Raw genomic sequence first — 22,729 nt, 5'->3', positions numbered from 1 at the left:
TCAAATCCAATACCCTGTCTTGTAAGCATGCACAGTGAGCGTTCAGTGGTGGCCGTCTCCAGGCAGTGTGCCCCCACCCCACCCCACCCCACCCCCCACTTTATACAGCACAAAAGTGTCTGGTAACAAAAACACAAATTGTTGGGTTTTTTTTTTTGACAAGATTACATCCCCAACTTCTCCGTTGCCTCTGATGTTTTTGGAGTGTTAGACGAAGACGCGACTGTGTCTATTGAGTTTCAGGATCTTCCCCAGTCTCTGCTTGGCTGTAGCCATTCCTTTTTTGGGCCGCTTGCCTGGGGAAAAAAAAAAAATAATAATAATAATAATTAAAAAATAAAAAAAATAAAAATCTGGAGATTAATTAATTTCAATAGAACACTAACAGAATTAAGCATAAGAGAGGTGTGAATGTTTACAGTCCATTTCTACTGCTACTAACTGTTTCCATGATCGATAAGTCAGTCAAATTCCTCATCATTTGGTCTGGAGAAATCGTCAGATATTTCCTGTTTATAAAATGTTGGTCTATAAAAGTGTGAAAAATGCTCGTCACAATTTGCCGGAGCAACGGCTGACATATTTAACTGTCTTCTTTTGTTAGACCACCAGTCCAAAACCCCAAGAGACTCAGTTTGCTGTTAAAGGAGACAGAGGAAAGCAGCAAATATTCACATTTTTGGAGCTGAAACCAGTGTAGTTTTGCTTAAAATGTTACTAAATTGATATCAGAACTGTTGCAGATTAATTTTCTTACAGTTGATTTCTCAATAGTTTTTTCTCGACATTTCCATATTCTTTTTAGAGTTGTAAATTGTATGTTGAAATTTCCACATTTATTATGCCATGTGTGCATGCATTATTAATTCATTCATTTTTTTTCTACTGGCTGCATATCTGACACGTTCCTGCTTGTCCCCTCTGAACATCAAGACGCCACACTCTTCCAAATTAATGACTGTTTGTTGTCAGTTTATCTATTTTTCTTTGCCTGATCTATTATTTTACTAAAGATCCCCACCAAATAATCTAATCTAATTCTCTGCTTTGAATAATTTGTGTCTGATACTGTTTTTCCCACGAAAAAAAAACAAAACACCAATTACCATCTACATCACTGAAAAAAAAAAAATCAGAATCTATGACTACATAAATATTGTTCATTTCAGAAGTTCAACTGCTGGACAGAAGATAACTCCTACTTCACTGTTAAGTTCATTCTCAGTGTATGTGACCTAGAGGTTTCGAGTTTCCACAACACACTTGTGTTAGCTGCAAACTGGACCACGACTGCCTCCCGAAACTGGTTGTGATGTAACGAAACCCTGCTCGTATGTAGCGTTTGGCCACCTTGAGATTTAAGGTGAGCACAGAGAAACTCTCCTCCTTCATGAAGGAGGAAAGGTTAAAGATGAACTCTACACATACATCACTCTGCAACGTGAACAAACGTCCGAATGAGGTGACCAGAAGAAAAACATTTTAATATTTCAATGATTTCCAAACCTTTTGTGGCCTGATTGCTGATAGGTGGGGGGTTGGGGGCGTGCCTCTTGGATGGGTGCAGCGGAGGAGACATCGAGGGGTCACAGTACTGGTAGTCCGTCTCCGGGCTGGTGGTGTGGCTTCGACTGAGAGGGCTGGGGAGCCCCTGATTGTCCCAGGCCTCACTGCTGCTATTGCCCTGGCTGTCAATCGGGCTCTTGTCCCCCTGCAGCCGCCGCTGGTGCTGTGCCACTTCCCTCTGCTCCAGCCGCGAGCACTGGCTCGGGCTGGACCACCAGGGCTCCTGGGAGGAGGCTACCTTCTCCGGCTTGGAGGAGCACAGCAGACCAGCCATAGACAGCATCCCCTGAATGGCCTCTTCTGTGCTGGGTGAGGTAGGACGGTCTCTGCAGGGAAGAAGAGACAACGTGATTACTTATTACCTGTCGGTGCACATAAAACTAACTCATGTTTAAGCTTTGAAAGTTGCCCTGGTGGGACCGTTCTCACCGTTTGAGTGGCTTGTGTTTGTGCCTGAGATTCTGGCCAGACTGGTCCAGCTCTATGGTGTGCCCTGAGCCTTTCTGCTGAGATGAGCCCCTCTCCTCTTCTTCCTCCTCCTCCCCCTCCCCCTCCTCCTCATCCTGGGAACTCTCTGAATCCTCGTCAGAAGAGGACGAGGAGGACGACGACGATGACGACGACGACGACGCTTTGCGCTGGCAAAGCAATTTATAAAGATGCAATCAAAGCGTGATTAGTCAGCATATAAAAGGACAATGTTTGTGTGCCAGTACAGCACACCGCAATATTGTGTCCTGTATTTGTAATGCTAGGATCATACGTAAGGCACTAAATCTATTATTCTCCAGTTGATATTCAAATGAAATTGATTTCTACAAATAGAAACATTTAGTCAACAACTAACTTCACAATACTTATATTTTAAAGAATTAAACTTATAACTAACACTGTTAGATTGCTCAGTATTGACTGTGGTTCTCCTTCACTTACCTCTGTGGGAGAGTCACTGTCTGACTCCACATCTGACACACTGGAGTGTCCTGAGACTTCTTCCCTGAGTTCAGTCTTGACCCTCTCCAGACCCCCTGGAAAACATGAGGACGACTGTCAGGAAGAGCTTCTGACAATGACTGCACTTGGCTACAATTTCTCTGCTAAAATAGGGTTTTAATACACAGTCTCCGGTGACTTACTGAGGCGTATGGGTTTCTCAACCGTGCTGTGCTGCTCTTGACTGTCCTGCGTCCTCTCCGACTTCACGTCCACGCAAATCTTTGGCGGACCTTGGCCAACGGACAACCGTTCACCCTCCGTCTTTACCGGGCTGCTGCCTGGCCGCCTCATATCTCTGCACACATGAATAAACATGTTTGAATGATGAAAAAAAAAATAGACAACCCAGAGAATCCCAACTGTAGAACAGTAGAATAAAAAAGATTTACGACACAGTGTCTGGTCTCTCAAAACCTTCTAGTGGGCCATTTGATGAATCAAACAGTTTGTACAACATAGATGGTTTTGTCTATGAATCTTAATGTTTAATTTCCGGGCAGGAGGGCAGATCTAATGTTGTTGCTCCATGTTTTTTTTTTTTCTAAAAGGTTGTTATGGTTGAAGTGAGTTAACTTTGTTGCCATTGGCGAGCTCATACCATCATGTACATAAAAACATATTAAAATCACACACACAGGACCACAGATATATTAACATTCTTGTATCAAAGGCATGTCTTACTTGTGACTTACATGATTTTATTCAATATGTTTTTAGCTTGTGGGCTGGATTTACTCATTTTGTGTGGGCGCGGTGTTTTAATCTCCTTTCAGTTTTTTCTTCAATGATCACGTTTCTTCATCTCCTTTTTTATGTATTATTATGCAGATATTTATGTACTAATTTGTCTGGTCATAAGCAGCTGCAAACTAGCACTGAGCCTTAATTAATAAGAGGCACAAACATTGCTGCGTTGACCAGAAAGAGGTGCGCTCTCACCTGATGATTCTGCCGTTGACCAGCATTAGCCGTAGGTGGTTGTCCTCCAAAGACTCTGCAGCTGCAGCTGCTGATGCGGTTGACACTTTGTTAAGCTTCCCATGAACCTTGGCACAGAACGCCGGATCCTGAGTAGTAAGGACTGGAAGTCAGCCAATACATATAAGCCATTCATATTTTAGCCGCTTCTCTATTCCGTAGGAAAAAGACTGCAAAGTTGCAGTTTGTGCTGATAATGAAAAATCACATTTTGTGATACGCTTTGACCGGACACTAAACACAACACAGGCGATGACTTCCCACACACTCCTTTGAAATTCCACAACCATGTTATAAACAAGTAAATCCGCATTTAAAAACAAAATATACTGCTTGTTCGTTCCTTGGTCCTCACCTCCTCGAGCGGCCCCACCTCTAGCCTCCTCAGCACCTCCCTGGTGTGCTGCTCTAAGATGTCCAGGTTGGAGGGCACTTTGGGGGCCTGCCGCTGCTGCTCCCTCAGCCGCCTGGCAGCTCTCCGTGCCCGCCGGGCCTGGCACAGTCTCTCTAGTGTGGAGCGAGTGGCCGGGCAGCCATTTGATCCAGATGCTGCTCCGCACCCACTTCCCTGAGATTTCACTGGCTTGCTGCCATTGACTGGCTCCTCCTGTAGATATCAAAGCACACTGATGGAGTCAAGTGTGATTTCCCAAAGAGCTGAATGTCAAGATGACATCTGATAATGTCCATGCCCATCTTCAGCTTCCGGTAGCAAGTTACAGTTTGTTATATTTAACACCAGCATCAGTGCATCAGTTCACGAGGTCTAAATGAAGTTCAAAGGTCTAACTCTCTATTTCCTCTTCTTTTCTCACCTCCACGTGGCGGATTTCCTTGGTCAGCTCTTTAATGAGATGGTTAGGCCTGATATTGTCTGGTACCTCACTGGTGGGCTCAGTCACCTGCAAAGCCCGAGCAGACCAGACTCAGAAAGGAGAAGTGAACCGAAAGAAGCCTGTTGTTGGCCACTGACACACATCCAGAAGATAAGGACAAACACTGGTGGTGTCTCCTACTGGGGCTCGGCTGCTGCGTAACAATAGCTATCTAGACTGTAGATACAGACATGACCGTGAGAACATTGTGGCCGACTCACCTCTCTTTTCAACCAGGTCCTCAGTGCACTGATTAAAGCCTTGACTCCCTCCACTAGGTAGGTTGGTGGGGGACAATTGTCCTCACGTAGCTCTGAGAAGAAGAAAAAAATAAAAACTTTCATATAAAACAGGTTTAACTCCTAAAATTCAAAAGACAGAAAACTTAAAACCAGGTAAATATTAAAAAATGTTGTAAGAAAAAGTACATACTTCGGCACTGTAATTCCCATGATTATAAATGTTATTGTATTACCACTAAAAAATATGTCTAAGCCAGTCTGAAATGTAAAACCTCTCTTAAAATGCAATGACTATTGTGGGGATTGAAAGTGAGAAGTATGGCAAAGCTATACTGGCACTTTAATGCGTAAAAGCTTTTATTTCTTGTACTTTATTTGATTCAGAGACTATGCACACCCTTTTCTTTTACTCACTGGTTTAACATTTATATCCCCTTTATTTTTCTGACAGGTCTGAAAAATAAAACATCTCCGGTTCTATCTTACATCTAACACTGTGCGCTCTCACCTCCTCGATTTGTACAGACAAACATTTGACTCTCACCCTTTAGCATTTCCAGGAGGTTCTTGGCCACATACCAACAGATGGCCTCGAAGTACGGAAACTTAAAAAGGTCTGGGGTCTTCAGGCGACGCTCCATTTCATAACACCTGTGAACCAACACATGCGACAAAAGAGAATTTGGTGATATAATAATAAACGCAGGAGCGTCGGCCTAAACGTAATCCAGGCATATCAGTATTATCTGAGCTGTTTACCTGAGCTGCATGCCAATATTGAGGTTGTGAAGGAAGTTCCCTCCAAAAGCCATGCAATCCTGAGAGGTGAGAACAGCATGGATCCAGCCTGCAGGGGGCGCCAGAGCACAAAAGTTAACACAGCTTCCGCACTGACTTACTTGCAGTGGCGCAATACATACGACGGACCGTCCAAAAATCACAGCCTAATACTTGGTAACTTGATCAAAAATGCACTAGTTTACACTGGTCTGTGTGAATGTGTGTTTATTTACAATGTCTCATGTCTATGTACAAAAGCAAACTTCTTATCGTCCCACAGTCAGACCTAGGAAGAGATAAGGTTGTCTATAAAAATAATGAGTTCCGCTCAGATAAAAAGTGTTCTTTATACAACACAAAGTGAGAGAAAGCAGAGTCTTAGGGGGGTTGGCGTAAGGCTGATAGACAGGCCTGATAATGCACTAGCCGACTGACCTACTGTGCTCTCTGACCCCCACTTAATTCCCACCTCTCCACACCCCCCCTCTTTTACAATGCTGCTTCGGCCTGCTGAGAAGGCATGGCTGGAAGACTGATTGAGGATGTCCAGCCGTTGACATGCTGAACTGAGCTTTGTCTGTCTGGTGGCAGGGGGGAGAGCGAAGGAACTTTATCAGCTTAAAAAGGCCATTGAGAGACTGATGGATGGATAATCGTATGACTACAGACATTAGCTTCACTTCAGTGAATGAAACCGTGTCATATTCTGTTAAGGGACATGAAACTCAAACATCTTTTTATCCTCTAAACGCAACTTCTAATTAACAACAATAACATTGCTAGTTAAAGGAATGTCAGATTGTAAGGAAAGAGTAAGCCGTGATCTACAGCATCAATGCTTCTTTCATCATATTACATAAGAGCTCTGTTTCTCTTCATTTTTCCATTGTAATTATAATCATTAGGAACTGTTTGAGTTGTTGCTAAGACAGAAATTCCCTCTCTGTTATTTTCCCTTCACAATGATAGAGGACTTTCAAGAAGCCTGTATTTTCCTGGCAGGAGCCATGGGAAGCATGATTATTTTCCACTTTTGAATGTATGTGAAAAGAAATAAAAATCCAGACAACAGATTAGCTGGGGAAAAAAAAACAAACAAACAAAAAAAACAGCTAGCAAGGCTAGACGACAACATACATATGAACATTTGTGACACACACGGCTGTATGTCTGAGTGTGTGTGAAATTTATTGTGCTTGGACACAACAAAGTAGGATCCAGGACTCTAAAAGTTGCTTTCCCACCTAACCTGTTTGGTTCAGTTAAAACAGACTCTGGTGTATCTGCCTGGTCTGTGTGGTGTGTGTGCGCTGGTGAGAAAGCAGTCAATAGAACCAGGCCAAACAACCAGAGGGAGACCATTTGAAAAGTGTGTCTCAATCCATTTCCAAGCAGACTCTGGTGCGGTTTGTTTGTGGTCTGAAAGCAAATTGACCAACCGCAGGATTTTATGATAGTAGGATTTTATGATAGCGCAAATTCTTTGGGAAGCCATCTTATGAGAAGCAATGTATATATTTGGTCACCATGGTTACAGATGTGTGTAATTTTCCATGATCGATCCAACAGTCGAAATCAGTTCAAACTGCAGTGTGCCTTGCTTGTGTCCTAGTCTGTGTACTTTGGCAGTTCATTAAGTCCATTAAAAAGTGCATGACATACTGACCCTGCAATAATCCTCCTCTAATGTCGTTGTACAATACGTCTGTTTTTCATCCTGTCTCTACCTGTTTCTCATTACTTATAATACGCACTTGATTTTCATGATAATAATAATAATAATAATAATAATAATAATAATAATAATAATAATAATAATAAATTATCTTTTCATAAACTCTTTGGCTGTCAGTCACTGGAATCTGATTTCCCCACGCGGGTCCTGATGATGTGCTGGTAATGGAGAATGAAAATTATAGAAACGAAAAATCAACAGCTGTTTGTTCATTTTTTTAAAAAGCCAGAGTGAACACAAAGCAGACCGAAAGAACTAAAAGGCAAGAATGTTGTATGTTTTTTCCCTTTGGTCCAGACCAGATGGACTGAACTACGGGTTTAAAAAGGTTCCTAAAAGTAACAAGTAGTGGTCTTTTGACTACGAAGAGTAATAGTGCCACATAAAAACATACAAGAAACTTCACACAGGCAAAAAAGATCATTACAGACCTGTAGGGATGAGCAGGGTGGTTCCCTGGGGTACAACACACTTGTAGCACTTATCCACTTTGTCCCCAAAAAACACTTCACTCTGATTGGGCGAGGAGCTCCATGCCTCATATAGTGCAAGGTTGGCAGGAGTGGGCTTGATCAAGTAGAAGACTTTCTCACCCTGCAAAGCACATGAAGAGGAGTTTGAGTTAACAGTTGCCGAACTTGGATGACACTGTTGTGTGTGTGTTTGAGCGTGGCAGCTGTGAGGATGCTGCTGTTACTAACAACCACCCACACCCGCGTCCCATTTGAAATCATTGTCAGCTACAGCTTTTTAGAATAGACAGTGAGATGATCACCATGGGCACAGCAGTGCTGCTCCCTAAGTTGACCTTTTAGCAAGTGCTACCCTGAATACAACAGTATATACAAACACACTAAAAATCCCCTAGCTTGACTAATGTAAGGGCAGCTTAGCCTCTGATTAAACAACAAACAAGTGGTTGCTTTGCACTTGAACGTGCCTTTTTGACACATCTACCCTGACTTCCAAATACATTCAACTCTTTCGAAAACACACACTTACCCACAGAACATGGTACCAGACGGAGGTGCCTCCGAAGTCTATGTGGAAATCTGTATAGCTGTCCTTGACTCCCATAAGGCAGTACTTCTGGACAAAGGGCTTGGGGAAAAAGGAGTCGTCTGGCCAGTAGTTTTCTACCCAGGACATCTTCTGAGCCACGTCAGGAACCTCCACCAACTCCGACATCCTGTGGGCGGTTGGAGTGAGGCGAAAAGTGAAACCATAGAAATGTGAGAAGGTTGGGTTGCAGGAATTACTCATAGAATCGTTGTCTTTCATTTTAAAAACACCTCAGAGCGATAAGGTCCCTGATTTACCTGTCCAGGTATGTTGAGGAAGATACTCAAAACCTACCTCCAAACTCAAAAAAATTCAAGTGCAGAGGAATTTAGTTGTCAACAATTATCATAACGCTCCCTAATTTAAAGGAATTTGATGTAGTTTAAAAGCTCATGGAACTAGTTGGTTGGAACCAGTCAATAAAAATAACTTTAGGTCCAATTGATGCAGTTGAAAGGTCTGGAAAAAGTCAGTAAACTAGTTAAAATCTTAGCTTAAGTTAAGATTTTGACAAAATTCCTAAACTGATGAACTAAACGTACTTAAATAGCCAACAAAACCTGCTGACATTGTTGAATTTATAAGCATTTTCAGAACTGTGACATAACTGGCTTGTACTGCTGCTGTTTATTAGGAATCTGTGCTTACTGAAGCTCTTCCTTTGGCCAACAGGACAAATAAAATGCAGAGCAGCTTACTTCGTGTCAGAGAACTCCAGGCTGATGAGGTTGAGGACCTTGGGTCGATGGGGCTTGGTGAAATACTTGATAAACTCGCTGAGCTTCATCTTGCTGTCCGCCTGCCGTGCCACATCTATCACATCAATGACTTTGTCACCACCTAGGCAGGAGATCGGCACTATTTAGTACATATGATATCAGATGGAGAGGGTTTGTTGTCGGTGGGTGCGGGGTACTGGGTGGGTGCGGGGTTGACTGGGGTCAGCGGGCCGCTGGCATCTCCATGTGCTTTTAGAGATCAAGCCCTTGGGTAAACTGGCACCAATACTGCATGGTGGGGAGGGGTTATACTGAAAGACAAGCGAGACAATCTGTCCAGACCACCAGTCCCGGAGGAGGTGCGGTGGGTGGAGGTGAGAGGTCTGCTGCATTGAATGCAAGTGTGTGCATTCAAGGTGCGTGGGAGACCTTGAGCATAGAGGGAAATACATTTATAGATGTGAGAGAGAATGTGCAAAGGTTGCCTGTGGTGTGTTTATGCGTAAAAGACTGAAAACAGATGCTAAAGAAGAAGCACACAGTTAACATTTGGGGCGCTACAAATCACACTAGGGTGACACATGGGGCCGGAAGTAGTACAGGGGTGCAGTGTGTGTAGCGAGGCAGCTGGTTGTTGTATTTTCCCAACACCCCTCCCACGCACCATTTTTTATTACCCCTTTGCATGTCCCCTCTCCCTCTGTCTCTTTCTTACACACACACACACACACACACACACACACACACACACACACACACACACACACACACACACACACACACACCTCTAAAGCCCAGCTGGCCAGCGTCTGATGACAGAGAACAGCTGGAGTAAAGGCAGTCAATCCCACAGTGTGAGAAAAAGCTGCCTGGAAACCACACAATGCCAAACTCAAACACCAGCCTCACTAACACATCAGAAAGAGAGAAAAAAAAAAACCTTTCATAAATGCCCCTCCTGAACCAGCTCAGGAGGCACTTGAGCTACCTGATGTCCACCAGAATCACTATGATATATTACAACAGCCACTGATGTTAATTAATTACCTCTTTAAGGTAATTGTTTTAAATATGTCTTTGTCAACATGCTTCAACCAGAATTTCTTGTCTCACTACACTAATTTCATTTCAGTTAAGAAAAATGTTCTCCTCATTAATCATCAATATATAGAGCAAGGTGGTCTGAGATAATGTACTCTATGGCAGAAACACGCTCAACTCTCTAAATTCTACACTTACTAGTGAATAATGGTGAATATGGTGAATTGCAAGAACCTCTTTATATTTTTTTTGTTCGACTTGCAATATGATATATCATAGCTCAGTCTCTGACCACAGCACTCTATAGGTTACTCCATAATTTGATCTAATAGCCTCCTGAACATAAACCTTAGGGAAAAGTCAAAGCATATTTTTTTACGCATTACCCAACGGCTGGATAGAAGTACTTTCGCAGCCCCATTCCGGGATGAGTGGTAGACTTCTATGAGATCACAAAAATACTTTTAAAAGATACGACTCGCTGCTGTAATGCCGGTAATAAAGTAAAATCTTGACTTTTTCTGCTAAGGTTTACGTAGGCAACGCTGCGTCACAGAATCCTTGATTAACACGAGGTCGCAGATGAGCATCTTTCGAATCCTTTATTGCATCTCATTACTGTATATCTTATTTCTACGATATTACAGTGTTTTTACATATACACATGCTTAGCTGTTGCTGCTCCAGAACTAAATAAAAAGTCGGTGATCAATTTTGCTCAAGCAGCTTATGGAACTGCATTGTCAAATACTTAGATTTATGTAAAGTAGCTAAGAGTATTGCACTAAATACAGTTTTTTTAAATGTCTTTTTTTGGTATTTTGCTTGGTGCCAATAGAGATACAGACAGAAAATATGGTGAGAGAGGGGTCGGACATACAACAAAAGACCCCGGCCATAACTGAAACAGGGATGTGGGCAGTTTTATGGTATGCGTCTTAACCAGCACACCCCAGCTTTTTACATCTTTTTGGTTAGAACACTTAAACCCCCTGGGACTGATCGATCATTCAGAGTCAAGTCTATTCAATCCAAGTCTCATTTCAAGTCTCCATATACTGTTCCTGATTTTCTTGGCTTTATGTTAAAAAGAATGTGTCTGTACACAAAAACCAGCCTCACATGCCATGTTGGTGGGCCATAAAAATTAAAATAAAGCCATGGATGTAAATGCGTGGAGTGCCTGTATTATACCCACCTCTCAGCCGTATTTATGCAGCCTCCATCATAACATTTACACTGGCATTCATTAGTTCTCTAGCACTGGATCCAATCATTGACCACACACTAAGCCGATTACACAAATGCATTAGACCCAAGTGAGCCACAGAGGACATCAGTGTTCACTCCTGTTGCCCCATTGTCTTCCATCTGTAAGAAATGTAACCGGACACTCAGTCCCTGGTCACAACACCTGTGCTGTGGTTTAATCCTCAATAGGGCATGGGAGAGAGAGATAAAGTGAGAGGGGGAGTCTGTAATCTGAACTTAATGATAAAAACACCAGTGGGCTTGGTAATGGGCTTGTAACAGGAGCTGGGAAGTGGCAAGCTGTTTCAGTAAGGAAGCGTATTGGCCGTAGAGAGTGCAGTGAAAGCTTAGCCGTCACTCATTTAGAGCTCATTCGGCCATCGCCTGATGCCTGATAAGTGGGTTAAAACCCCATGAACCTGGAAACCTGTTCATATTGACACACAGATGGCGCCTGCTCAGCGATGGCCACTTAGCTGGCTGGCGTTGGTGGTTTCATTAGCTTCTAAGCAGACTGAGGGTGCTGCGTATTCCAATCACACAGCCCAAATCCTTCCCGAAGGAAAAACATTAATGTGATATTGTAAGTTGAATACAGCTGAGGGCAATGCTGCAGAATTAAGCCTGTTCATTTTAAAATTTTACTTACCCACATACTGCTCCACATCTTTGACAGAGAACGTAGGGACTGGTAGTTTGAGTCCCAGATCCTCCATCTCGGTGACCACTATGGGGTAGTTGAAGCCGTGTCTCTCCAGGTACCTGGGTGTCACCTGCTCACCCTTCATTCGCATCATAATCTCCTCGCCACTGGAACAACATCATAACAAGTTCAGTAAACTTGATCTATAGCCTCAGAGTCCAGACCCCTTAAGATTGTACAAAGGGCAAACTTTCAAGGGAACAACATTTAAGTGTATCACAAAGATTATTTTTACGTCAGCATCCAAAAAGTAATAGGAGCTTGTGATTTCAGGTGGTTCTAGAGTTTTATGTGGACGGGATAGGGCGTAGCTTCATAGCCTATGCACACATCCGTCATAAGTGACATGCACCTCCTCAAAAATGTAACTACACATCAAGGTTACAGCAACTTCGAAGATACCACGTGGAGACCGCGAGAAGTGTGATTGGTAAAAGCTTGGGCTTATGGTTTCTTGAAAAAAAATTTCTGATGTCAGTGGAGGCGGCCAATTGTGAAGACAACATTAAGCAAATGCAAACCATCTGCATGCCATAATCATCTATCACAGTGAATAAAAGAATGTAAACAGAGCAATTGCATGCTAACAGTCTCTTATTTCAGTAATGAGTAATACAAGTTACCTGTATATAACTTCAGTTCTAAAGTATAAGGAATTAAATTGCCATTCATCGCCTTATATAGCAAATTTAAAAGGAAAAAAACAAACAAACGTTAACACAGTTATTGTGGGGAATATAATTAAATCAAAGTACAGCCTGATCACGTACAATACATTAGACTCGTGTTGCAGTGGCGATATCAGCAGGTAAATTCTGCTGCTGAACTATAAATTTAAAAACCTGCATCTTAGGGCATCTCCGTTGTGACTGCCGTTAACCCTTTGCATCACTTATAAATCCACCTTTATGAGGGAATCTTGATCTGGTTAAGCAGATATCAACGAGGTTTGACCCCCTGGTGACTGGGTGGATGCAGTTTAAAAGTAAACGTGCGTGCGTCCAAAATGTATATCTACCTGGCAAAGGTCCTGGTCTGCAGCTCCTTGATAAACACTGGGGTGCCAGCCTGAACTGGCTTTGATCCATCATCTGGCTCTGTGTAGTCATGCCTGTGCCAGTTGTTGCGCTTTTTCACTGTAACAAACAGAGACATCAGAATTTCACGGGGCTCTTTCGTTCTAATTTCATCGGCCTATTGAAGCTCTTTCTCCCAACAAAGTGGCAAATTATTCACATCGCCACCACTTTACGCAAGGACATTAATTCAGTTCTCAACCCCGGTGCTTAGAGATGGAGATGGAGGGGCTTGTCCAATCAAAGTGGAGGGCTTACAACACCATTCAATTAGCCTGTTAATGTCTGCCCTCAGGGCTTTCAGAGGTTAACCCACCCCCCACCCCAAAAAAACAAAAACAAAACACCCACACACACACACCCACACACACAAAAACAAACAAACAAAAAAACTTTACCAACATTGCAGAGAGTGGCCTTTTCCCCTGGGACCAGTGCAACATACAGACAGACACGGGTGGGAGGGGAAGTACCCAATGGCAAGAGGGTTAGACATGTAAATGTAAGGCTGAGAATTAGAGGACAGTGTCTGGTGAATTTGATGCATGTTAGGACTGAGGGAAGGAGGGAGACACACACACACACACACACACACACACACACACACACACACACACAAACAAACACACAAACACACAAACGAAAAGCAATGGAAAAAGAAAGCATTACTCACTCAAGGAGGGTCCATGTACAACATCACAGTTGGGACAGTGGTAGACATCGATATCCACAGCATGATGCTCTTCTACCTGAACACAGCTGGAGATGGACAAAAGATACAGAGACAGAGCAGGGTCACACTTTCTCTTAGATGTTCAAGCAAGATTCAGGATCCAATCTTCGTGCCTAGCTCAAGAAAAACATTTTCATTTTGGTTTTTGAAAAACTGTTAGCAAGAAATGTGAAATGAGAAGCTGTCAGAGAGTACTCTAGGAACCGGATGAAATATTTCTCGGACATTGTAAAAGTAGGTAGGTATCAGTAACATAGGCCTCTAAAAATCTCAAACATGCTCACAAAATAGCAAACTGCAGCATTGACAAAATTTGAGGGCAACCTTGAGCCCTTTGTTTGGCCTTCTCAGGCCAAAACAGATTTATCAAACCCAGGCTAATGTCAAACTTTATCAAACCCCATGCATGTGTTACGAGAGCCGATGTCAGGGGTTACAGGTTTCAGGTAAACAAACACTGAGAAGCAGCAAAATACAGTTTGGGTCTGGAAAATGACCTTTGCTCTTATATATTTTTTCTACAAATGTTCTACAACTGCAGCTACACTTATATTTAACAGAGAAGAAAGACTCTTGAAGCACATGGCATTGGCACGAAAATGACTTAAGGAGACAAGTGTCTCCCTGACCTTTTTGCTAATGCCACAATGGTTTAGACCGTAATTTTTCAGCTGCATCAACATCAACCTCCAAGTTGTAATTCAGAGTTGGAGATATCAGGAATTACTGACGGTGACAATATCTCCCACTGGGTGAAAAGAACCACAGAATGGTAAACAAAGTACAAAATTGGTGCAAATCCACTGTAGCTAGAAGTTACGTCTAAGTCAAATCTAATATCAACACTAATACAGCTGATTCGGCTAAATGAAAAGGAGCTATATGCAATTAGTTGGAATCTGCTGCCACTTGTCAATGAACTGCTCAAAAAGTTATTATTTAGGCTATTTAAATGGTAGGAACACATGGCTAGCAGTGTGGGAAACCATCTTGGAATAAGCATGAACACTCCAAAATAAGTCAGAATAACGGGAGGTTTTCCTGTTCTTCTTTTTTGCTGTCATTGCCTGAATGCAGCACAAGGTCGAAACCTTGGATGAGCATCAACTGCTTCCGCAGGTTGTGAGGTCTGTTGCAGTCTTGCGTTTTTATCCCATGGATCTGCGATAGTGTCCCTCACACTGCTACCCCCGACTGCCCTGCAATAGCCAAACCACAGGCACCAGCACACATGCATTCCTCTGTTGCATACCAGAGCCCCCTTCCAGAGCAGCATGTGTCGAACAGCAACCGAGTTGCCATTCAGCCTGAACGGACACCAGTGGCAGTTTGGAGTTGGAAAAACTGCAAGCATCATGTTACTGTGATGCAAGCATCATGTTACTGTGATGCAAGCATGTGCACAAGTCATTTTAATGGTTAAGTGATGTGCACAAAGAGGTGGAGAGGTCACACACAAGTGATTTTTGAGGTCTGAAGACAGCGTTTGTATTTTATGAGATCATACTGTATGTCCCCAGTTGACCTGGAAACCGCTAAGCATTGTCTGAAATACTGTTCCTCCAAATTGATACCATTGCTTTGCTTTGCTTAAATGCTTATATGTATATCGTATCTGTGAACAGACATCATCACAATAAGAGGATAGTGGACATCTTGGACACAGTTTGGAAAATCCAGACTGGTCCCTTACTTCTAGTTTGATCAGATACAGAAGAAAACATTTTACTAGTACACCAAGCTACAACTGTATTACTCGTACTATTCTGACTCCTCATATGACCGAAGCTAATGTAATTATTTCACTTCCTCTGCTTATTATTCATTTGGGTAATTAAGAAACATGCAGCTAAGCACCATTAGCACTGTGATGACCCTAAGGAAGGAATTACACCATGCAATCCATAGCAAAACTGCAAGCACAGTGATGTGAAACTTCAAATTTTGCCATCTTCAAACCAGCATCAACTTTTTAGTGAGTAACTTCAAGTTGGTTTATAGAAATAGCATATTGACAAGGTATGAAAGAGGAGTTTGTTGCTGATATAACCTCTGCTTTTAAACGTGAAAGCCTGCAGGAGGGATGGAGTGGACCGCATCCTGCTATCACCTTTGATCTACATGGAATTCCAGGAAACTGTAAAGGAAATAAAGCCGAGGGCCAATAACTCATCAGGAAGTGGTGAGCTTGTGTGAACGCTGGACTCCATCACCCCGGTGCACTAACAGGATATCAACAGTAGCTCCCTCTCCACAGTGTTACTACTGGCTGCAGAGCAAACATTTACATCGATGGAAAGAGCACCATTCCTAATGCAAACAGGCATATAACTCTCAAATTTTCAATTAAATTGGGGGAAGGGGCCATAACATGCATTTAGTTGCCATAATCATCCTGTGTGACTTACTAAACAAATACATTAGGAGGCATTACATCAGTCCAGTGACTGATGGAATATTTGTTTTGCCATTAAGTGGGTCCATTTATGTCAGAGGTATCCTTGTTAGAAGTTACATTTTATCTGCAACAGCCACAGAAAAAAAAAATGTAAAAATAAGAGAGTGAAAAAAAAAAAAAACCTCAAGGAAGCACTCCTGCTCCTACACGTGAGCAGGCGGATGACCAACAATAACACTGCACAGTGCTTGGCTGTAGTATTAGGCCTAGCTCATGTATTAGGAATCTTGGTTCAAACATGTGGCTGTTCGCCGGGGGAAGGCTTGAGTCACAGTTGCATGTCGCCGGGTTCGTCAGGATGTGCGAGAGCGGCGTGGGCTCAGCTGAGGTGACCTTGTTGTCCTCATCTCACTCGGTATTTTCCTTTATGTAATCCCACAGTGGGAAACCAGGGCACTGTGCCACATTTGCAGGCCTGACTCAGCGTATGTGTCACCTGTAAGGATTGCTACTTAACATGGCACCCAGGCTTGTGAATATGTGGACATGAGACAGAGAATGCAAAACAGTGGGAGGAAACTCAGCTGAAAGGAAAAGAGGGCCAAGTATTTCCTGCCTTGCTCAGGCTTGATGATGTATTGCATCATCGCAAAGCTGGTGACTGTTTTTGAACTCACATGAACCTCATTTGCTTGGATAGCGATCGGTGCAAGTATCTGATTGGAGACAACTGAACTGACATCATCTTAATACTTAATGAGATAGTGTTATCATATGTTGTAGGACAACAAAAAGAGCATATTTTAACAGAGGGTAACAGAGAGTACAGTCAACATTTCGCAAAGATAAAAACAAAACCTCACCATATTCTGACTGGAGAGGTATTCTATGACGGCACTGCAACAGATTACCAAGCAAAACATCCCTTCCTGAATGAGGGGAGATGTGTGTACTTGGCTAAAGCCCTGCCATCAACAGCCCCTCTCCCTCCACTTCCTCTCATCAAGGGCCTCCTTCCTGTGTGACTGAGAGAGCTTATTCATTAGTCCATGCACTATGAGGGGTTCATTGTCCTCCATGATCAGTGCAGAAACACAAAGGCTGGAGGCGGGCATCGCCATTATTTTAAGCTCTAAATTACCGCTCCGCATGGGGCTCCGACACGCCTACATTAGGGAACTGGCAGATCTCTAATGGATGGGCGGTAGAGATAGAGAGGACATGAGGGCAGTTAAACACACCTGGCCATCTTTATCTACCCTAGAGGAGCACCGGACTCCTCCGGCCCTTCTCCTAATGCACCCAGCCAAAGCTTACATAAACAGTGCTGGACCTGGACAGCAGTAAGAGCCCCTGAGCCCTGACAGATGAAGAGGGAAATGTCATTTTTGCGTTGCTGATTAAATCATTTTACCTATCTAAGTGTAAAAGCGGCCCAACATCCGTGCGGTGGCTACAACTTGAAAGAGACCATGGGCCTCTCTGCAGTCAGCTGGTAAACAACAAAAGAGGATCACTTTGTTGTTTATGGGGCGTCAGGGAGCCTCAGGGAGTTTTAACAACTTAATTGTTTTTGGTGCAGGTTCAGTTGCCTTGAGGCTCCTAGCACTGGGGCTTTGCTTTCACACATGTCTTCAACATGGTTGTCTTAAGGCCCCCTGTGCCCCTGCAAAACCTACAAAGTCATCAGTCTTGCGACTGTCTGCTGCTGAAATACATCAGCCAACAAACTCCGTCTGAACTCACCTCAAGACTTACTTGTTTGTGGATGCAATCCTCTCTATAGCTGTCAATAAGCATTTTGTATTATATCATGAATTACAAATATGAATATTATGCTGTCCATTGCATATTTTTTTTAATTGTCCATTGTATTTTTTAGCTATCACTGACAGAAATCTACTCCAACATTAAATAGAATACTATTCATAGAGATTTTTGAACCAAATTTCGAGCTGTATAGCATAATGTATGGCTATAATATTATAATTCAAACTGACTGGTAATCAATACATGAGGCTGTTGACCCCTAATCAACATTGATCGAGCTAAAAGTAAAACAGTTTCCCCACCCCCCAGGGACAGCCTTACTAATGAATGTAAACATAGCTTTTAACAGGAGTTATGAGGCCACTCTTGACTTTGTCCAATTAACTTATCAGACATCTAAAGAGATGAAAACGCCTGAAACGTCTCCTCATGGATGACAGCGGTAAAAAAAAAAAAAAAAAAAAAGGGATTCCTTCCTCTCGTCCATCCATCCACTCAATGCAAACACTAAAAAGGCACTCTGTAGAGGTTATCCATCTCTCTTTAATGTGCTCACACTCTGTGCGACATTGACAGATCGTGCATTGAACTTGGCTCACTGGAGCCCCCATCAATCTTTTCCTCTGTCCCATCGAGCCCCGCTGGTCTATCATCACCCCCACCACCCATTCCTAAATCAGACAATGGGCCGACCAGAGTGTCTGACACCTACACAAGGGTGAACACCGTGATCTAACTTGACCTAGTGAGGATTTCCAGCAATCTAACATCCATAGCGTAAACACTGGAAGCTTTACAAAGGCGGATCTTTTAATTAGGCGAGGCTCTAAATGGTAAAGAGTAAAGAGTTCAAGCTAACATTTGTAATCTAAACCCTCAGGTTTAGGAGAGCAAACACTCAAAAACAATAAACACGGTCAAACGAAACTTGTCAGAAGGAAAGTCTCTCTTTGGTTAAACTGCTCACAACTCAGACATATCAAACCTGCGCCGAGGAATCACATATACACATCACTTCCTTTTTGACAGGACATAAGCCAAAAAGATTGGGAGTCACTGCTTTGGTGGGTTCAGGTATCACTTACAACAACACTTTGATTTGACCACAATTTAATTTACTAGTAACTGACACCGTTTGGGAGTGATTGATCAAATAATTATTAACGATTACAACTATTGCAGCCTATCTGCTACTGCTTTCCAAGACCACTTCAAAAACTAAAATCTCTTCCTTCATGTGTGTCCCTGATAGAGCCTGGAAATATCTCTGTATAACGTTGGAACTGTGATGTGAGACCATAGTGGAGTCCAACCATTTGAGAAGAGTTTATCAAGACAAATACACGTTTTTCTGCTTCCCAGTTACCTCACCGATCACTAAGTCAGACGCATAGAATCCACACGGTGCTCTGATTGCCCCAGCCCTCATACCATTAAAGTCCCAGGCTGTATTGTGTACTGAGATGCTAAGAGATGTAAGTGATGGAAAACAGGACACTCTCCAGAAACTGAGAGTGTGACTAAAGTACCCCACACAAACACAAACAGCAACTACACTGGCACACTGAAAAACAGGCACCAGGAGGCTGAGCTCCTCTCCTTTCCACTCAATTGGCATGCCATCATCCACAGCCAGAGAATATCCCTTTCCTTCTGGCCAGCCTCGTGGGAAAGAGGCTGGAAATGTGGCTGTTTTTGGAGCTCTGCAATGCATGTGTGTGTATCTGCTTATTAGTCATCAATGGGGGAAGCTCCAACATTTGTTCCTTTTCTTGCTGGCACATGACACACAGCCAGCCAGTCTTTACTGGCTCTGATACGCCACAAATTCTGGCCAGCAAGTTTTTTTGGCAGCACGCTCAATGTGGTTACGCAATGGCTTCCGTCATTTCAACACGAGCAAAAACAGATTATTGTATTCATAAACAGTTGCCGTGGAGATGCGCCCACACAAGCAGATTCAGAAGATCGGGGCATTTGAAACTTTTGTCAAAGACAGCTTTAGGACATAGGTCCAAATTGATAAAAACTGAGTTTTTGCTGGTTATCCGAGTCTGACACACCGCATATAATTTGACAACAATAAGACACTCTCTTGAGTGTCGTATTGCTGGGGAAAGCCTCACGTGTTCCTTCTCTTAGGATAAGAGCACAAGCTGCACAGCAGCCCTCTGTCTTGCTCGTGGGCACCTCAGGAGGCTTTATAGTGGCCGATAAAGACGCTGAACCCCGATCACTCATTTAAAAGTACAGCTTGTACTATTACCTAGGCCACCCTGTCACCCTAAAAGAGCTCAGAGTGATCTTAACTCCAAAGCGTGGAGTGCCAATTGTAGATATTGTGCGTGGACTACAGCGCATGACTGAAATCTGACAAATTAGACAATACGTGCACAGATACACGTCAGGGTGGAATTACACAACAATAAAATTCCCATTGTGATTTTGACTGCCACCAGCCACACAGCATGATTCATAAAAACATCTATAACACCAGTGGCCCACTTGTAATCGGGCTGTGTGGATAGGATATTAGAAAGAGTTAAAACAGGAAAAAAAAAAAGACCATTAGCAGTCCAGAGACATGAGCCTGCCTGGTACCTTTAAATAATCCCTCTGTCCACCACTAGGGGTCTCCTGCCATGTGCCTCCTCTGCTTGAAAGGGGGTTTAAATTTCTCAAGCTGTCAATCAAAAGCTTAACCATAACAAGCTCCTTGTTCTCTAACATTCGCTTTCCACAAAAGCAGACCACTAAAAACATAACACAAAACAAAAAGATCAGTTACACACACCGCTTGAAATGGGTTTATATTAAAACAGAATACTAACCGATTATGTATAACAACAACCTACAGATTGTGTCCAAACAGACAGAAGTTGTTTATAAAATGTAGCATCATCGGGCAGTAAATGCATGTGAATAAGTTCAAAGTACAACTACACGGTTGGTTGCGGTTACCATTACCTCGAATAACCTGATCTGGTTAGCAAGACTGTGGACTTGGACTCATTACAGTAGCATATTTCGACTAGTTCAAATGGCTCTTAATCCGCTAAGTCCCGGTTAAACCAACATTAAAACTTATCTCTGAAGTCGCTACAAGGAACAGGACAACACGCTGGCTTTGTAAGTCACGATGACCCCCACCAAGCATTTGATCAACCAGGTTGACTGACACAGCTCGGCAACACTGATAGATCCGCATATTAGTAGATAAAAACTATTTGCTTTGGGGCTCTATTTTAGTGAATTACGCTGATTACCAGCATAATTACAGAGAGCAGGAGCAAGCGTTGTGTTTCTGACTCATCAGCAGAACAATGAAGTCAATATAAGCCTATTTCAGTGGACCGAAACCCCACTTTCTTTCGTAAAGTCGTGTCAATAGACGGTTTAAAACCCCCGTCACCCACCGCTAGCGTTAGCAAGCTAAATTAGCTACCAGTCAACACCGCTTACAGAACCGTCGCCTTTCTTTAATAAACAATTAGTGTTTGTCGGTTCCAATAGAGTGCTTCTCTAGAGGACGTTATAACCAACATACCTGCCGTGGAACCAGTCTTTACAGATGTCGCACTCGATCATAAACCGGCTCACATCGTAGGGCTGCCGGCAGACACAGTACAGCGGGGCCGCCGCCATCTTCCTACTGTCCCCAAACAACGCAGGAATGAAGCGGGGCGGGGATTTAACCCACCGTCCGGAAACAGCCGAGGGTAGACGAGATCCGCCATTCTAGGCAATCCCGCCTCTGACGTCACTTTCCAAAGTCTTAATTTCCATCTGGTTGTGTAGGCGCACCAGCGACGGACAAACTTTTTTTTTTTTTTTTCCAGCAAAGCGATGACAAAACGGGGTTGTTTTCGGCCGTGTCGTCAACGTTACAGCCTGAGACGTGTATTCGGCTGAATCTGATCATATTCAGACTAAATAAAGGAAAATGGTGAGCTTCATAGGCAATAAGTGGGGTAAATGGTGTTGTTAATTTCAATTTGCATTATACAAGTAAAGAGGATTTAAAGATAATTTACTACTAACTAATACTACTTAACTAATGTGACTTTTTATACATTTCAGTGGATGTGTTCATCGGACCCATCCAACCTAATATAGCATTAAAAACTCACAAAGAACCCCCAAGAAGTTTATCTTAAATCCTCATCAAGATCCCCACATCTCCACAAAAATATGCCAATCTTACTTTCAGAAAATGTGAATGAAGGATTTAAAAAAAAACAACAACAACAGCATTATATTATGGATAGCAGTGCTTTTTATTCAATATTACTGTATTGTAGCTTCACTTAAGCAAGTGAAGATGAACAAAAAGCAGATGTAAATTGTTGGCAAACAATGTGTAAAAAGTGTTTTTAGGTGACTGAAATGAGCATCGAGTACCTACATCCAAATGTCCAGCGTCAGTACAGACTTATCAGCAACCTATGAACACAGCTGATGTGATGCAAAGAAAAAAAAAACAACCTGATATTGTCACACAGTTCAGAGCAGCGCTCTCAAGGAAGGTAAACTCTGCACAGTTGCAGAGTTTACCTTCCTTGTGTTTTCACACCTCTCTTTAGCAGAGAGCTACTTTTCAGGATACTCTCAAGCAATGGCAGACATTGCAGAAGAGCATGGAAACCAAAACACAATATCCACCCCTGGTATGTCTCCATGGAGCGTGTCTGACATGCCCTACGTGCTTGTGTGGTGAATAGCAATGGGACCACCGACCCACAGCTTGATCTGTGTTGCTGACAGCACCCATCCCCCCACACGCCCATCTGTGCTGCTCTGCATA

General features: G+C 42.9%; 1 protein-coding gene across 1 annotated transcript; it reads right to left on the bottom strand.

Moving 5' to 3' along the window:
• Positions 1 to 101: 101 nt before the first annotated feature.
• Positions 102 to 21,610, bottom strand: kdm7aa (lysine (K)-specific demethylase 7Aa). Its single transcript, XM_040145369.1, has 18 exons — positions 21,473 to 21,610; positions 13,698 to 13,783; positions 12,967 to 13,084; positions 11,895 to 12,055; positions 8,933 to 9,074; positions 8,175 to 8,361; positions 7,604 to 7,766; positions 5,417 to 5,504; positions 5,202 to 5,308; positions 4,637 to 4,728; positions 4,356 to 4,442; positions 3,896 to 4,147; positions 3,502 to 3,629; positions 2,703 to 2,857; positions 2,500 to 2,594; positions 1,996 to 2,204; positions 1,507 to 1,892; positions 102 to 296 (listed from the first exon to the last, which is right to left on the bottom strand). Exons 1-18 carry the CDS (start codon positions 21,568 to 21,570, stop codon positions 208 to 210), a joined length of 2,643 nt encoding a protein of 880 aa, XP_040001303.1. The 5' UTR covers positions 21,571 to 21,610; the 3' UTR covers positions 102 to 207.
• Positions 21,611 to 22,729: the final 1,119 nt, after the last annotated feature.

The sequence above is a fragment of the Xiphias gladius genome, chromosome 2 (genome assembly GCF_016859285.1).
Source record: "Xiphias gladius isolate SHS-SW01 ecotype Sanya breed wild chromosome 2, ASM1685928v1, whole genome shotgun sequence".
NCBI lineage: Eukaryota > Metazoa > Chordata > Actinopteri > Istiophoriformes > Xiphiidae > Xiphias > Xiphias gladius.
The sequence above is the reverse complement of the archived record's forward strand: the minus strand, read 5'-3'. Positions and strand labels throughout refer to the sequence as shown.